Genomic DNA, 13,253 nt, shown 5'->3' with positions numbered 1-13,253 from the left:
CATCGGACGGAGAGCAGGTGCCCCGTCCCCAGTGCTTCGCCTGTCCCTGCGTGTCTCGGTCGTTTTCACGTCCGGTCCGCTCTGCTAGGTTGTGGGGCTGGGGTCCCCGTCGGATGCTCCCCAGAATCCCGCCAGGACCCAGCCCCTGCGGGCAGGGGTTCGGGGATCTTTGCCAAGACCCGAAGGCAGCGTCCCATTTCCGCTGCCCTCCCGCAGCGGGCGCGGGGCCTCCAGCCCGGCCACGCGGGAGGCGGGCGGCCCGGTATGCAAATACCCGGCGGGCGGGGACCGTCTCCCCGCCGGGATTAAAGCGCGGGGCGGGGCGGGGCGCCGCGCAGCAGCCGCGGTCTCCGGGAGCTGGCCGTGCGCGCCCGCCTGCCCGCCCGCAGCCCCGACCGCGCGGCCCGGCTCCGGGTAAGGACGCGCGGCGCCTCGGGACTCGAGGCGGCGGGGGGAGAGGCGCGCACCCCGCTACCAGAGCGCAGCGCGAGCTCCCCGGGTCCCCTTGGTCCCGGCGTCGCCTCGGCCCACGGACGCCGTCTGGGTCCGCGCTTTCTCCGTGGGAACCAGGGAACCGGCGCCTCCGCTGCGTCCTCCCCCGGGCCGGGCAGGGGGCATCTCCCCAGGTTCTGCGTGGGGCCAGTTTGTGCTCATCGTAGTCAAGACCGAAAGGAACAGCGTTCGATGCGCGCGGGGTTAGGAGGGTCTAAGATTATCTAGGAGTGGAGTGAGACTGGGGGTGAAAAAGAGACGCTTCCATGATGGGGCTCTGGCTGTTACCCCGTTTTTTCCCTAGGCATCCGGGGGCGCTTTGGGAGGCAGTGGGAAGGGAGACAGGCCGAGGGGATAAAGGTGTGGGTGTGTACACGATTGAATGAGCAGAGCTAATCGACTTGAGCACACACTGGACAGAAACCACCTGCCAGGCTAGCAAGTTACCCACCTCTGCAGAGTGGACCCTTAGTCTTGTGAAAAAAATCACTTTAGTAATCCCCTCACCTTTTCTTTCCCCTTATTTTATAAAAAGAAGAATCCTTCTGAAGTCTATTTTTAAAACTAGCAGCAATCTCAAGGTTGGTCAGTTAAGATGTGGGATTTGCCTCCTTGTCTCATTCCTGCCTCCACCCCATCCTGCATTCCAGAAGATGCAAGGTGGAAGGGAGAAACATACCATTCCAGAAGGCGCCCAAATCCAGCTTGCTGTCCCCTGTTTTATGATGTCAGGTGGGGTGTTCGCGGGACTGGAGAGTGAAAGGAACAGGATCCCGCTCTTCTCTCCTCCCCCCTCCTTCTTAAAACCGGTCAGAACCTCCCTAGGAAAGGAGGACCTTCAGGAGACTTTGTGAAGACCTGAGGGCTTTCCAAGAGGAGATAAGAGCACTGCAGATCAGCCCACGGCTTGGTGCAGATGCGTGTCCTTGGAAATATAGACTCTGAACTGGACGCTCAAAGGGCAGAGAATGGGAATGGGGAAAACGACTGATCCTTGAGAGGATTAATTCTGAGGGAAGGGAGTGGTGAAGAAATAGAGATATTTGATACTTCTCTCTTCTGTTTCTGTTTGTGTATCTGGTTAGTAACTGGAGAAAAGAAGCCTGGAAGCATGTCGGAGTTTTGGTTAATTTCTGCCCCTGGCGATAAGGAAAATTTACAGGCTCTGGAGAGGATGAATACAGTAACCTCCAAGTCCAACTTGTCTTATAACACCAAATTCATGATTCCTGACTTCAAGGTAAGATTCCTGGGGAGGAGGAAGGGTGATGGATTGGGGTCAGGGGATGTCATCTGGGAAGCCAAGAAGAATGTAATAGGGCAAAGCAGAGGACCAGCCAGGAGCTGAGGATGCACAGGGGGCATCGATGGTTTGGATGAGACCTCATGCCGTGGCCCCAAATTAATTGGGGTACCTATGGACATAGAGCTACAGGACAGAATGAATAGGGAGACTATGGTGTGGGTAGCTGTATCTAATACTTCAAAAAGTCGGAAGAGTGTTTTACTCACTTGGGTCCTTGTGAGTTCTCAGCTTCTTCCTGTTTTCCTGTTTTGTCTTCAACAAGTATATAGTTTAAACACGCAGGCTTGGGGAGCTTCAGCCTTGATTGTGCTTTTGACCTGGGGGCAGGAGAGCCAGGATCCTTCTGGTTCTGATGGAGAAGGAGGAAGGGGGTTTAGTGATAACTAGGCAGATGGCAGAAAGAGATTTGACAGTGTGTAAGCGTCCAAGGGCTCTTGCAGTGGAGAACAAAGTTAAAATGAAACAAACGTGAAAGCGGAGCAAGATATGTACAATCTTTTTACTTAAAATAAGAGTGGACTTTTTGCAGTGCTATGTAAGATTGTAGGTTTCCAAAGGAAGAAGCTTAAGTCATTCTTCCTGATGACTCCAGTGTAAACGCGTTGTGGGTACTGGAGGAATGGCGTTAACTGCTCCGAGGCCACTCTTTAGCACACTGCCTGTAATTCTCTTCCAAACCTCAATTTGCCCCTCCGCCAAAAGAGCTGCCCCGTCAGCTACCGTGAGTTGTTCGTGATGTTGCCACAGTTGCTCGTATGCTGGGGGCCAGGCACTTTAAATGCTGGGGGCCAGGCACTTTAAATGCATCGTCTTGAGTCTGCACAACTCCCACGTTAGGGGTCCCGTCCCGCTGAGGCCAGCAATGAGTTCTGAACCCATATCTCGCTGACTTTTCAAACCTGTCACTGTTGTCCAGTGACAGACGCTGCGAAGGTTCGTAAATTCAGCATCCTCTCATCGCTTACTACGTGTGAGGCTCTGTGCTAGACTGGAAGGAACAAAGATAAAAAAGACACGTCCCCTGCCAAATGTTGCTTAAAATCAAGTTGCTTGAAAAGAAGCAACTTCACTTACTAGAAATATCCAGGCTTCGTAATTTCCTAATTACTTTTTAATGTCTGATTGGTTGATAATATGATAAAGTTTTTCCTTCTGATTCTGTGAATAGGTCTTTAAGTACAGTTTAGGGCTCTGTAATAATTTCCATACTAAGAAATACATGGTTATAAGTCATCTGAAAAGAAAAGGACTTCCCCAAATGATGAAGTGGGAGGAAAAGCTGGACCCCTGCCCCAGCAAGATCACACTGATAACAGCAGAGAACAACGGAGAAAGGGATCGGTTGGACTGTCTCGGAGAAGAAAGGCTTTTAGAAATGACAATGTATTTAACTTGCTCTCTGGTGTATCTCTTCCTTGGCTGTGAGGATTACTCACATGACTAGCAGACCGCCATTGTAAGAGGAAAATGAGCTGAGGGCAGACCACAATATAGTAGTCACTGCTTCCTATGGCAGAAATATGACAATTTATTCTGTTGGCAAAAACAAAAACAAAACCAAAAAACCCCTGCAAAATCCATTGATTTTCCTTTAGCGCGCTTCCCACTTGTTTGGCCATTGACCAAGGACAGCTAACTCAGGATGGAAGTTGCAGAATTCCCTGCCCTGTTGTTGAAAAGGCACCCATGCTCCTCTGCCGGCAAGTGTGAACCTCTCACTTCTTTGCAATCTTTCTAGGTGGGGACCTTGGACTCCCTTGTTGGCCTCTCTGATGAGTTGGGGAAACTTGATGCCTTTGCTGAAAGGTAAACTATTTCTTATTTACTACATACAAGTGAGAATTTGACATTGTTGTCAAAGGACACGGTGCTCTTGCTTCGGCTGAGCCCATACTCGTCTGAACCTGGTCCTGGAGGTCGCAGAGAGCGCCCGGGTAGGTGGGGTGAGGGACGCAGCTGCCTCTCGTAGTTTTGTTTGCTGGAGGCAGCATTTTTTGGGGGGGGGGGGCTGCCTTCAAAATGAAGAAGACCGTGACAGGTGCTGAAAAATAATTGATGTAGTTTTCCCCCAAGGCTTTTAAGTGTTTTGTTCGGTTTTGTTTTTGTAGTAACATATGCACATAGTAAAAAATTCAGAGCGCAAAAGGAAGGCCGTCCAACGAAAATTAAGCTTTCCTCTTGCTTGTTTTTCTTTTTCTTGTCCCTCATTTCCTCTCTTTTGAGGCAATGTTATTATAATTTCCTAGGAGAGCCTTCCAGAGACAGCCTGTACAAGTAACTATGAATATATTCTTAAAAATAATTTTAGACAAATGATAGCATATATCCTGCACCTTGTTTTTTTCACTTAATCACATATCTTAGAGAGAGTTTCGTCAGTCCATAGCTGCGCGTTGTTTTTCCTGGCTGCGTTACCTTGAATAGGGCTGCCCTAATTTATTTGAATTTCCCTATTGATGGACATTTAAGTTTTTCAGTCTTTTGCTATTACAAACAATGCTGTAAGGACAACCCTTTTACATACTTCTTTGTGCACGTGTAGGAGTGGGATAATTAAAACTCAACATGCAGGGTCAAAGAGCGTTTGCATGTAAGATTTTACCGCTGTGTCCACGGCACCCCTCCAAGCACTTGTTCCTATTCACTGTCCCACCAAAGGTGTAGGAGGATATTTTAGAGTCTTAAAATCATTTATTCTTTAAAATTGTTATGACTCCGATAGATAATCATCGGAAAATATATACAAGGTATAGAAAAGCATGAAAAAGAGGGACTGGCCCGGTGGCGCAGCAGTTAAGTTCGCACCTTCGCCTTCCCTGGCCCAGGGTTCACCGGTTCGGATCCCGGGTGCGGACATGGCACCGCTTGGCAAGCCATGCTGTGGTAGGCGTCCCGCACATAAAGTAGAGGAAGATGGGCATGGATGTTAGCTCAGGGCCAGTCTTCCTCAGCAAAAAGAGGAGGATTGGCAGCAGTTAGTTCAGGGCTAATCTTCCTCCAAAAAAAAGTATGAAAAAGAAAATATCAATCACTCATAATTCTGCCGTCCAGAGATAACTAGTGCTATTTTGCAGGATGTACATCCAATTTTTCCTACATATAAATATTATTTATGCCTACATATATCAATAAAGGTGACATCATATTCTCTATATTTTGTAACTTACTTTTCCCTTCATATCTTCATCTTTTGATCTCACCATTAACTATTCCGTGGTGATATTATGCCATATGGATTTACTATAATTTATCTATTAGGTAGTTTTTAAATAATAATAATCCCTTGTTTTGGTGAAGATGAAAACTCTGTTGTTTATCAAGTGTTTTCACTTGGTTTAAAAAAAATACAGATGGGATAGATGAGGAAACAGTCTTCACGGCCAGCTCTTATCCATCCTGAACTGCACAGACAGGACGGGGACCTGGGGTTTCACTGCTGATCTTGCTGCCTCCGTAGAGCATTTCCGATTTTCAGAGCCTGTGGCTGTGCGCTTTTTTTCCCTTCTCAGTGGAGTGGTGATATGGCTCCTACTGCCTTTTCTAACTTTTATGGTTTTGGTGAGGAAGATTGTCCCTGAGCTAATAACCGTTACCAGTCTTCCCCCTTTTTATTTTTTGCTTGAGGAAGGTTGTCTCTGAGCTAACATCTGGGCCAATCTTTTTCTGTTTTGTATGTGGGATGCTGCCACAGCATAGCTAGGTGAGCGGTGTGTGTGTCCGTGCCTGGGATCTGAACCTGCGAACCCTGGGCTGCTGAGGCGGAGGGCGCGAACTTAACCACTATGCCACTGGGCCAGCCCCCTAATGCATTTTTAATGGGAAATTTATAGTTAGGAGTTCTAGAGGTCATACTTTGAGGATTTCTAATCCACACGTTGGTGCCGTGGGTTAGAAGGTAGGTTTTCTATGTTCCAGGTGCTGTTCACCTACCCATCGCCTAAGAATAGAAAGAATCCTTTGTTGGTAACATCTTGCTGTATGTGGGATGTTGGAGTAACCACATAAAAGCAGTGCTAGCCACCAAGTAGTTTGTGGCTCATGGCCTTTGAGAAAGAAAGCTAACATTTGGCCTTCTCGTCTGAAAATGGGATAATAGTGATCACCTCTGTGCTGTCAGGGAAGAACGAAGGGCAGTCAAATCATGTTACATCAAGTATTATCAAACCCCGGGACATGTGCTGTGAAAAATTAACATCCAAGAAGACTGGCTTCATCCCTAAATATCAGCTCCTTTCTTAGGCTGCTCTGCACCCTGGGGAGGAGGGTCTGACAGATCATGGAGGCCAGCCCCCTGCCCTCAGCTGGCAACCGCCTTTGGTGCAGCAATGTGGGCGTAAGAAGTGTGACTTGCTCGCAGGTCTGCGGCAGAAATGACGGCCGGTCAGCATTTAATCTTTCCAGACCTTTCTGGACCTTTTTTTGCTACCGATTTTCTTCCCTAGTGCGAGTCCTCAAACCTCTTCCCCAAAGCCCCCTCTGGCTCCACAGCTCTGTGATGCTGGATTATTACTTCCACTTTTGTTTCTTCTGTTTGTTTTTCTGGGTAAGCACTCGTGTTTTGTTCTGTCCCTGATTGTTGCACAAGTTGCTTGCGATGGCAGTAAAGCATTTGTTTAAGAAATTGTATGAGTATGTGTGAGCAAGCATAGTTAAGGCTGTAATTGTGAAACAGACGGGACCAAGAGGAATTAAAGTGTTTTTAAGAAACAGGCCTAGGTGTGGTAAGAATGAAAATCACTATGCATTGTTTTATTTTTCCTTGTGAGTATAAATTCTCAAGAGCCTTCCCATCAGAGGAAAGAGAAAAATGGTGTGGTTTGAGCACCCGCCGTTCTTATTTCTAGCATTTGTCTAGTCCGGGGTCAGGGTACCTTGTCTTTGGGGTAATAATGGGATCCTGATAAAATACGAGAGCGGCTTCAGCTCTTTGAAATGCCCTACCTGGTTCTTTGAAAAGTACTCAAGTGTTATTAGATAAATAAATGCCGGCTGGGTGTATAACACAGGCAGCATAAACCTGTCAGCACTGCTTCTGGCCAGGAGAACAGAGAAGGGACGAGAGTTTTCAGGGTGTATTGTTTCCATATCCTTTTATTATTTATTTACTTGGGGCACTAGAGTGTTTTTCCATGTAGGTAGAAGGCAGGTTTTGCTTACTAGAGTCTTCCCTTTATTTTTGATTTATTCCCTCGTGCTGCCTTTGTGAATTTGCCCTGTATTAACACCGTAATTCATGAATGTTTGAGAAAACAAACGATTTTATCTTTAAAAAAGCCCCCCCCACCCCCACCGCCTTTTCAACGTTTGTACCTCTCATGGTATCTTAGCCCGTTTTGCGGTGCTGGTTGAAATAGTACATTTCACAGGCGCTTGGGCATTCAGATAGACCTCAGGGGTTTCTATGGTACTTCGGTGACTGTCGCCTGCCCCTGAGTGCATTACCTGGCCTGGGGAAGAGCTGGTGGCTTTCTTTACCCACGTGGTTCCCTGAAGTCGACTGAGGGTTGGCTGATCAAAGATTACATATCTGAGTGTGGATGTCAGCTTAGTGACGCGGATCTTAAGGAGCTGGTTCTTCTAAGGACATTCTAGAGAGAAGCAAAGTATAATTTAGAAAGAATTACCCGAGCTGCTTCTCTCTGTTCCTGCAAGAATATCAGATTGAGATGATCCGCATAAGATAGCTTGGGTTCGTTAGACAAATATCAGTTGGATGCCTCTTAATGCTGTGTGCTTTCTAGACTCTTCAGAGTAGCTTGGCAGTCCTACTGTGTGCGTTCGCTGTTCTCTCGCTCTCTGTAATGACAATTTCAAACCTTCCCCACGCCCCACTCACCCCCAGTTATCACCTGCTGGTCCTCCTCAGCTCCCCCAGACTCTCCTCCCGCCCCTGCCTTCAGATCTGCTGATTTACCCTCTCCTGTTATGACCGAGTGCACCCCTCCTTCATAGCGCTTTCCACGGTGAACTTGCGCAAGGTCTTGTGGGGGCATTTCAGACAAGATTACTCTCTGTCTTCCCAGCTAGGCTGTAAGCTTCACAAGGCCAGTCGTTTGCACAGTTAGACCCCCAGCACCTATACCATTGTTGGCCTTCAATGACCAGCTGAGTGAATGAATGGAAGAAAGAATCCTGGAATATCAGGGCTGGACAGGCCCTTAGAGATCTAATCCAACCACTTCGTGTTCCAGACGAGGAAACATGCCCATAGAGAAGCTCCTAGAAAGAGCTAGATAGGCTCAGGGTGGCAGAGCAGAGAGCATAGACCCTTGATCCAGGTTCACCAACTTGCCCGTTAATGGTCTGTCTGTCTGTCTGTACCTACCCTGCCTCTGACGGGTTCCCCCAGCCCCAGCAGGACCAGGTGTCCTGGGCTTCATAGGAACCAACCAGAAAAGAGCTTCTTCCTCCCCGTTCCACCCTCCCAGTCTCCACCGTCAATCATTCTTATTATTTATGACAACATTTACTAGTATTTCTTAATACAGACCTTTAAAAATGTCTTACTCATGTCATATTCATTACTCAGATAATTATCACTGACCTTTTAAAAAAGTAATATATTTGCACGTTAAAAAATCAAATGGTATAAAGGTGTGAAAGGGAAACAGAAAGTTCCGCTTTAATCCCAGTGCCTCCCCGTAGGTAACCATTATTAGGGTTTCGTGTGGTTCCTTTCCTGGTGAAACAAAAGAAAACAAAACATACACATACACTTACATACGTTCATGATCCAGCCCAAATATTTACAAATCTTGAAGACCTCATTTTAAGATATCTACTAAGCACAAACAGATTTTTTTTTTTTTTTTTTTGTAGATATAGCTCAAGCATTTGGGGCAGAATCTGGCACATGGTTGGTGCAAAGATCCTGTTGATGATTCATTTGGGATTACACTGAAATTAGGGGGGATTAACATTCTTATCATTTTGAGTGTTTCCATGAGCACAGTTCATCTTTCAATTGACTTGATTCTTTTTGTTTGTTCCTGTGGTAAAGGTTTCATGTTTTGTTAAACACCTTTCACAATATCTTACTGATTTTTTCCAAAGTATTACATTTTCTATTTTGTTGCTGTTGTAAATGAGATCTTTTCTCTAAATGCTTATTGTTTGTAAATAGGGGTTTTCATGTATTAACTTCATGACCTGCCAACTTATTAAATTTCCTTATTGCTTCTAATAGTTTTTCAGCTTATTTTTTAAGGTTTTCTAGGCGTGTGATCATATTGTCTGCAAATAGTAATTTCTCCCCTTTTCTCTCGTTTCTTTCTCTTGTTTAATTGTATTGGCTAGTGTTCCAGAAAAATATTTAATTTATCAGTGATGGTGGTGGATGTCTTAGTCTTGTGGCTACCCTTAATTTGAATAATTCTAGTGTCTCACCATTAAATGTCATTTTGGCTCATTTTGAAATATATTATCATACTAAGGAAGAATCTGTTTCTGTTTTGCTAAGAGTTTATCTGGAATGAGTATTGCATTTTTTTCAAATTTCTTTCGTGGCATGTAGTGAATTGGTCTTATATCTTTTTTTTTGACTTTAATATGGCATGTTTATTAATAAATATTGTAGTTATTGGATCATACTTACATTCCAAGAAGAAACTCTACTTGGAATGTTAAACTCTGTTAACATTATAAGATTTTGCATCAGTATGCACGAACAACAATAATGCTAGTATTGTAATATTACCACCATAACAAATTTTTTATGTTGGTTACCTGTTGAAATGATAATTTGCATATTGGGTTACATAAAATATATTATTAAAACTAATTTTGCTGTTTTTACCTTTTTAAATGTGACGACTAGAGATTTTTAAAGTGCACATGTGGCTCCATTATATTTCTACTAGACGCTGCTGGACCAGATCTCTAGACAGGGCTCCTCAAACACACGCAAGAATCCCCTGGAGATCTTGATAGAACGCAGATCCTGATCCACTGGGGCTGGGCTCAGCCTGCGGTTCTGCATTTCTTACAAGCTCCCCAGTGCTACTGGTGCTGCTGGTCTGCAGACCACACTTGGCATCGCACAGCCGAACAGTGGCTGTCAAACTGTAATGTGCATCAGAATCATCTGGAAGCTTTGTTAAGATGTACATGACTGGGCTCCACCTCCAGAATTTCTGATTCAGCAGATCTGAGGTGGGGCCTGAGAACCTGCATTTCTCCAAGTTCCCAGGTGATGCTGCTGCTGCTCCTGGCACCGAATTGAGAACAGCTGCTTTAGATGGTAATGCGATGTCTGTTTCTGGATGGTTTAAAATACGTCATTGTGACATATTCGGGCTTGTTGCATTTTTAGGAGGAGTTCTAGTCACAGAATTTTCCAGTATTATTGGTCTCTTAGTTTTTTCTTTGGATGAAGAGGTGTATTGATTTTGGTAAGTTTCATTTTTCTAGAAAATAATCCGTTTCATTAGCTTTCCCAAGTTATTTGCATAGAGTCTACCAACCTACATTTTTTTGGGTTTTATAATTGTCTCTGCTAATTTCTCATTTTTTGGTTAGGCTACCCAGTAGCTTATCTATTTCACTCTTTAAGAGAAGCAGCTTTTATCTCAAACTTTTAAAATCAATTTTGTCACTTTTCTGATTTCTTTCTTTCTTTTTTTTTAACAATGGTTTTGTTTATTTATTTATTTATTTATTTATTTATTTTTCTGCTTTATCTCCCCAAATCCCCCCAGTACATAGTTGTATATCTTAGTTGCAGATCCTTCTCGTTGTATTTTTCTGATTTCTAATTTTTAAATTTCTGCATTTATCCTGATTTCCTCTCTCTTGCTTTATTTGGGTTTATTTTCTTGGTCTTTTCAGTAAAACATACTGAGTTATATGCTAATTCACTCATTTTCTTTTTTGTTTCATTCTATAATGCTTAAGGCAATGCAATTTTCTCTATTATGTAACTTTTGACATGTGGAATTTTCTTTTTTTCTCTTTCTTTCTTTTCTTCTTCTTCTTTTTTTTTGCTGAGGAAGATTCACCCTGAGCTAACATCTGTGCCATCTTCCTCTATTTTGTATGTGGGTCACCGCCATAGCATGGCCAGCAGTGAGTGGTGTAGGTCCACACTCGGGAACTGAACCCAGTGCCAAGGTGGAGCGTGCTGAACTTAACCATCAGGCCATGGGGCTGGCCCTACATATGGAATTTTCATTATCATTTTTTCTAGATCTTCTGCAAGGTTTTTAGGCCTTTTTAATTTCTGGGAGGTTAAGTTTTGTTGTTGTTTCTGTTTTTGTTTTTCATTACTAATTCCATTGCTTTGTTGTTAAAGAATGATGAAAGAGCTATTTCTACCTTTGGGAGTTTGAAGTTTTCTTTGTGAACTAATGTATTGCTGCTTTTTCTAAGTGTCCCATGGGTACCTAAGACAGGTACCGTTGTATTGTGTAGAGTTGATGTGTGTCTCTTGGAGCGACATTATCCGTGATTTTCCTATCTGCCACATCCATGTTTTTATACCCCGTGCACTTTGCTGCTCTTACTGGAGGCAGAGAGGCCTGTGAAGTTATCACTCCACAGAGCACTGCCACTTGATGCCCTCTGTGCCTCTGTTTATATTCTTTTCTTTCTTGAATTCTACACCCCCGATGGTTGTCACTTACCTGTTTGGGTAACTGCCACTTATTGGCCACCCATTGTGTGCCAGGCACCATATTAGGCGCTCTCCATTTCCTCATGAAATCTTTACCACAGCCCCGTGCACAGGGTGAATACCCGCATGTTGTTGGCGAGCATATTGACCTTCAGAGAGTGAATTCGCGTGTGTGGGGTACGTAGCTGATGAGCGTCAGGCCTTAACCTGGTCAACCTGCTTCTCTCTCTTCCTCAGTCAGAGGTCCTTGGCAGATGGCAGTTGGCTTCTCCCCTGCTGCCCTGGCTTCATCACTTCCTTGAGACCCTGCTGGGACAGTCTCTCCTTTTCCTTAGGTGACTCAGTAGCTGACGGGCACAGCCCCGGTCTCTCTCCACCCACCCCCCACCAGCTCCCAGCAACTCTCACCAAACCAGAAGTCCAGCCAGCAGGGAAGGAAGGAATGTCGGCTGGCTGCTTCTGTGCACACGCATGGCCATAAGGGCCGGCCCGAGGCAGCATTGTGAAATTTACAGAATAAGCCCTTCGAGGCTAAATTTAGCATGAGCACGTACATCTTAGACCTTGGCCAACCCCTAGCACCCACAGCTCCACTGTTCTCCAGAGCTCAGCCCAGTCCTGTTCGCTCAGCACTCTGTGTTGGCGCTCTTCACATCTTAAGTAGATGGCAGCCACTTAGACTTTCCTTATTTTCAGGAGCTTAAGGGGCAACTTTAATTGGTCCTTTCCGGCATTGGCTTCATGTCCTAAGTTAATATCGTTCTCAACAGACAGCTTGCGTATTTACATTCTCCTCTTATGTGGTCTTTCCCATCTCAGCCAAAGGCTCCCTGGGCCCCTGCCCCTGGCGCTCAAGCCGCCAGTCTGGGTGTCTCCTTCCTGACCATCCACTGAGACTCCAGCAAGGACAGAGCCCTGTAGGCTCCACCTCCAAAACCTGTCCCCGTCTGTCCACTTCAGCATGTCCAGTGCTCCGCCTTCATCCAAGCCACCTTCATCTTATGTCTGTATTTTTGCAACAAACTCCTAACCCACCTCCCTGCTCCGCTTTCATCTACTTTCCACACTGCAGCCGGAGTTCTCGCTCTCTGAGGAGACTCCACATTCCAGCCCTGACGGCCTAGTGGTTACAGTTCCGCACTCTCACTGCTCCGGCAGCCCAGGTTCGGTTCCCGGGGTGGTGGAACCACACCACCCATCTGTCGGTTGCCAGGCTGTGGTGGTGGCTCACACAGAACAACTAGAATGACTTACAACTGGGATATACAACCACACACTGGGGCTTTGGGGAGGATTGAAAAAAAAAGAAAATGAAGATTGGCAACTGATGTTAGCTCAGGGCGAATCTTTCCCTGAAAAAAAACCCCAAAAAACAAAAAAACCCCAAAACTATTACTTTCTTAAAAAAAAACAAAAAACAAAACTTGATATCACCTGACTTTCTTGCTTGAAACTCTCTCGTAGCTTTCCAAGGCCCTCTGTAAAATCCATGCTCTTCACCCTGGTTTCCAGATCCCTAACTGATCAGGCCCCGGGTGTCCCCCTTCTTGGCTCACTGGACCACTCCCCTCCCACCACCCTGGCTGCATCCTGTCCTGAGTGGTGCCCAACCTGTTCTCCTAGCTTGAAGGCCCCCCAGCCTTACCCACCACCCCACTCTTGTGGGGGGCTTCTTCTTGTCATCCTGATCTTAGTTTAAATGTCACCTCCTCTAGAGGCCTTCTCCAGACGGGCCAGCCTAGTCCCTCGAGGGCACCCCATGTTAATTCTCTGCCTTCCACATGCCACTCTTTAATACTCTCTTTGTCTTTGTCCATCTCTTGTAGAGTAGAAGCCCCAAGAAAG

At 45.6% G+C, this 13,253-nt stretch overlaps 1 protein-coding gene across 15 annotated transcripts in view; it reads left to right on the top strand.

Annotated features, from left to right (window-relative positions):
* The first annotated feature begins 291 nt into the window (after positions 1-291).
* The window catches only part of ATP6V1C2 (ATPase H+ transporting V1 subunit C2), a 54,079-nt gene continuing 41,117 nt past the window's right edge, over positions 292-13,253 (top strand). For 8 of the 15 annotated variants that reach the window (XM_070574479.1, XM_070574473.1, XM_070574476.1 and 5 more), the window contains exons 1-3: positions 292-414; positions 1,578-1,732; positions 3,537-3,604. In XM_070574479.1, the coding sequence (XP_070430580.1) occupies positions 1,604-1,732; positions 3,537-3,604 (197 nt within the window). In that variant the 5' untranslated portion in view covers positions 292-414; positions 1,578-1,603. Of the gene's footprint in view, positions 627-1,577; positions 1,733-3,536; positions 3,605-13,253 lie in introns of all 15 variants that reach the window. The other 7 variants (XM_070574478.1, XM_070574472.1, XM_070574475.1 and 4 more) reach the window with 2 other exon arrangements.

The sequence above is a fragment of the Equus przewalskii genome, chromosome 14, assembly GCF_037783145.1.
Source record: "Equus przewalskii isolate Varuska chromosome 14, EquPr2, whole genome shotgun sequence".
Lineage (NCBI taxonomy): Eukaryota > Metazoa > Chordata > Mammalia > Perissodactyla > Equidae > Equus > Equus przewalskii.
This window is presented reverse-complemented; position numbering and strand designations above follow the sequence as displayed.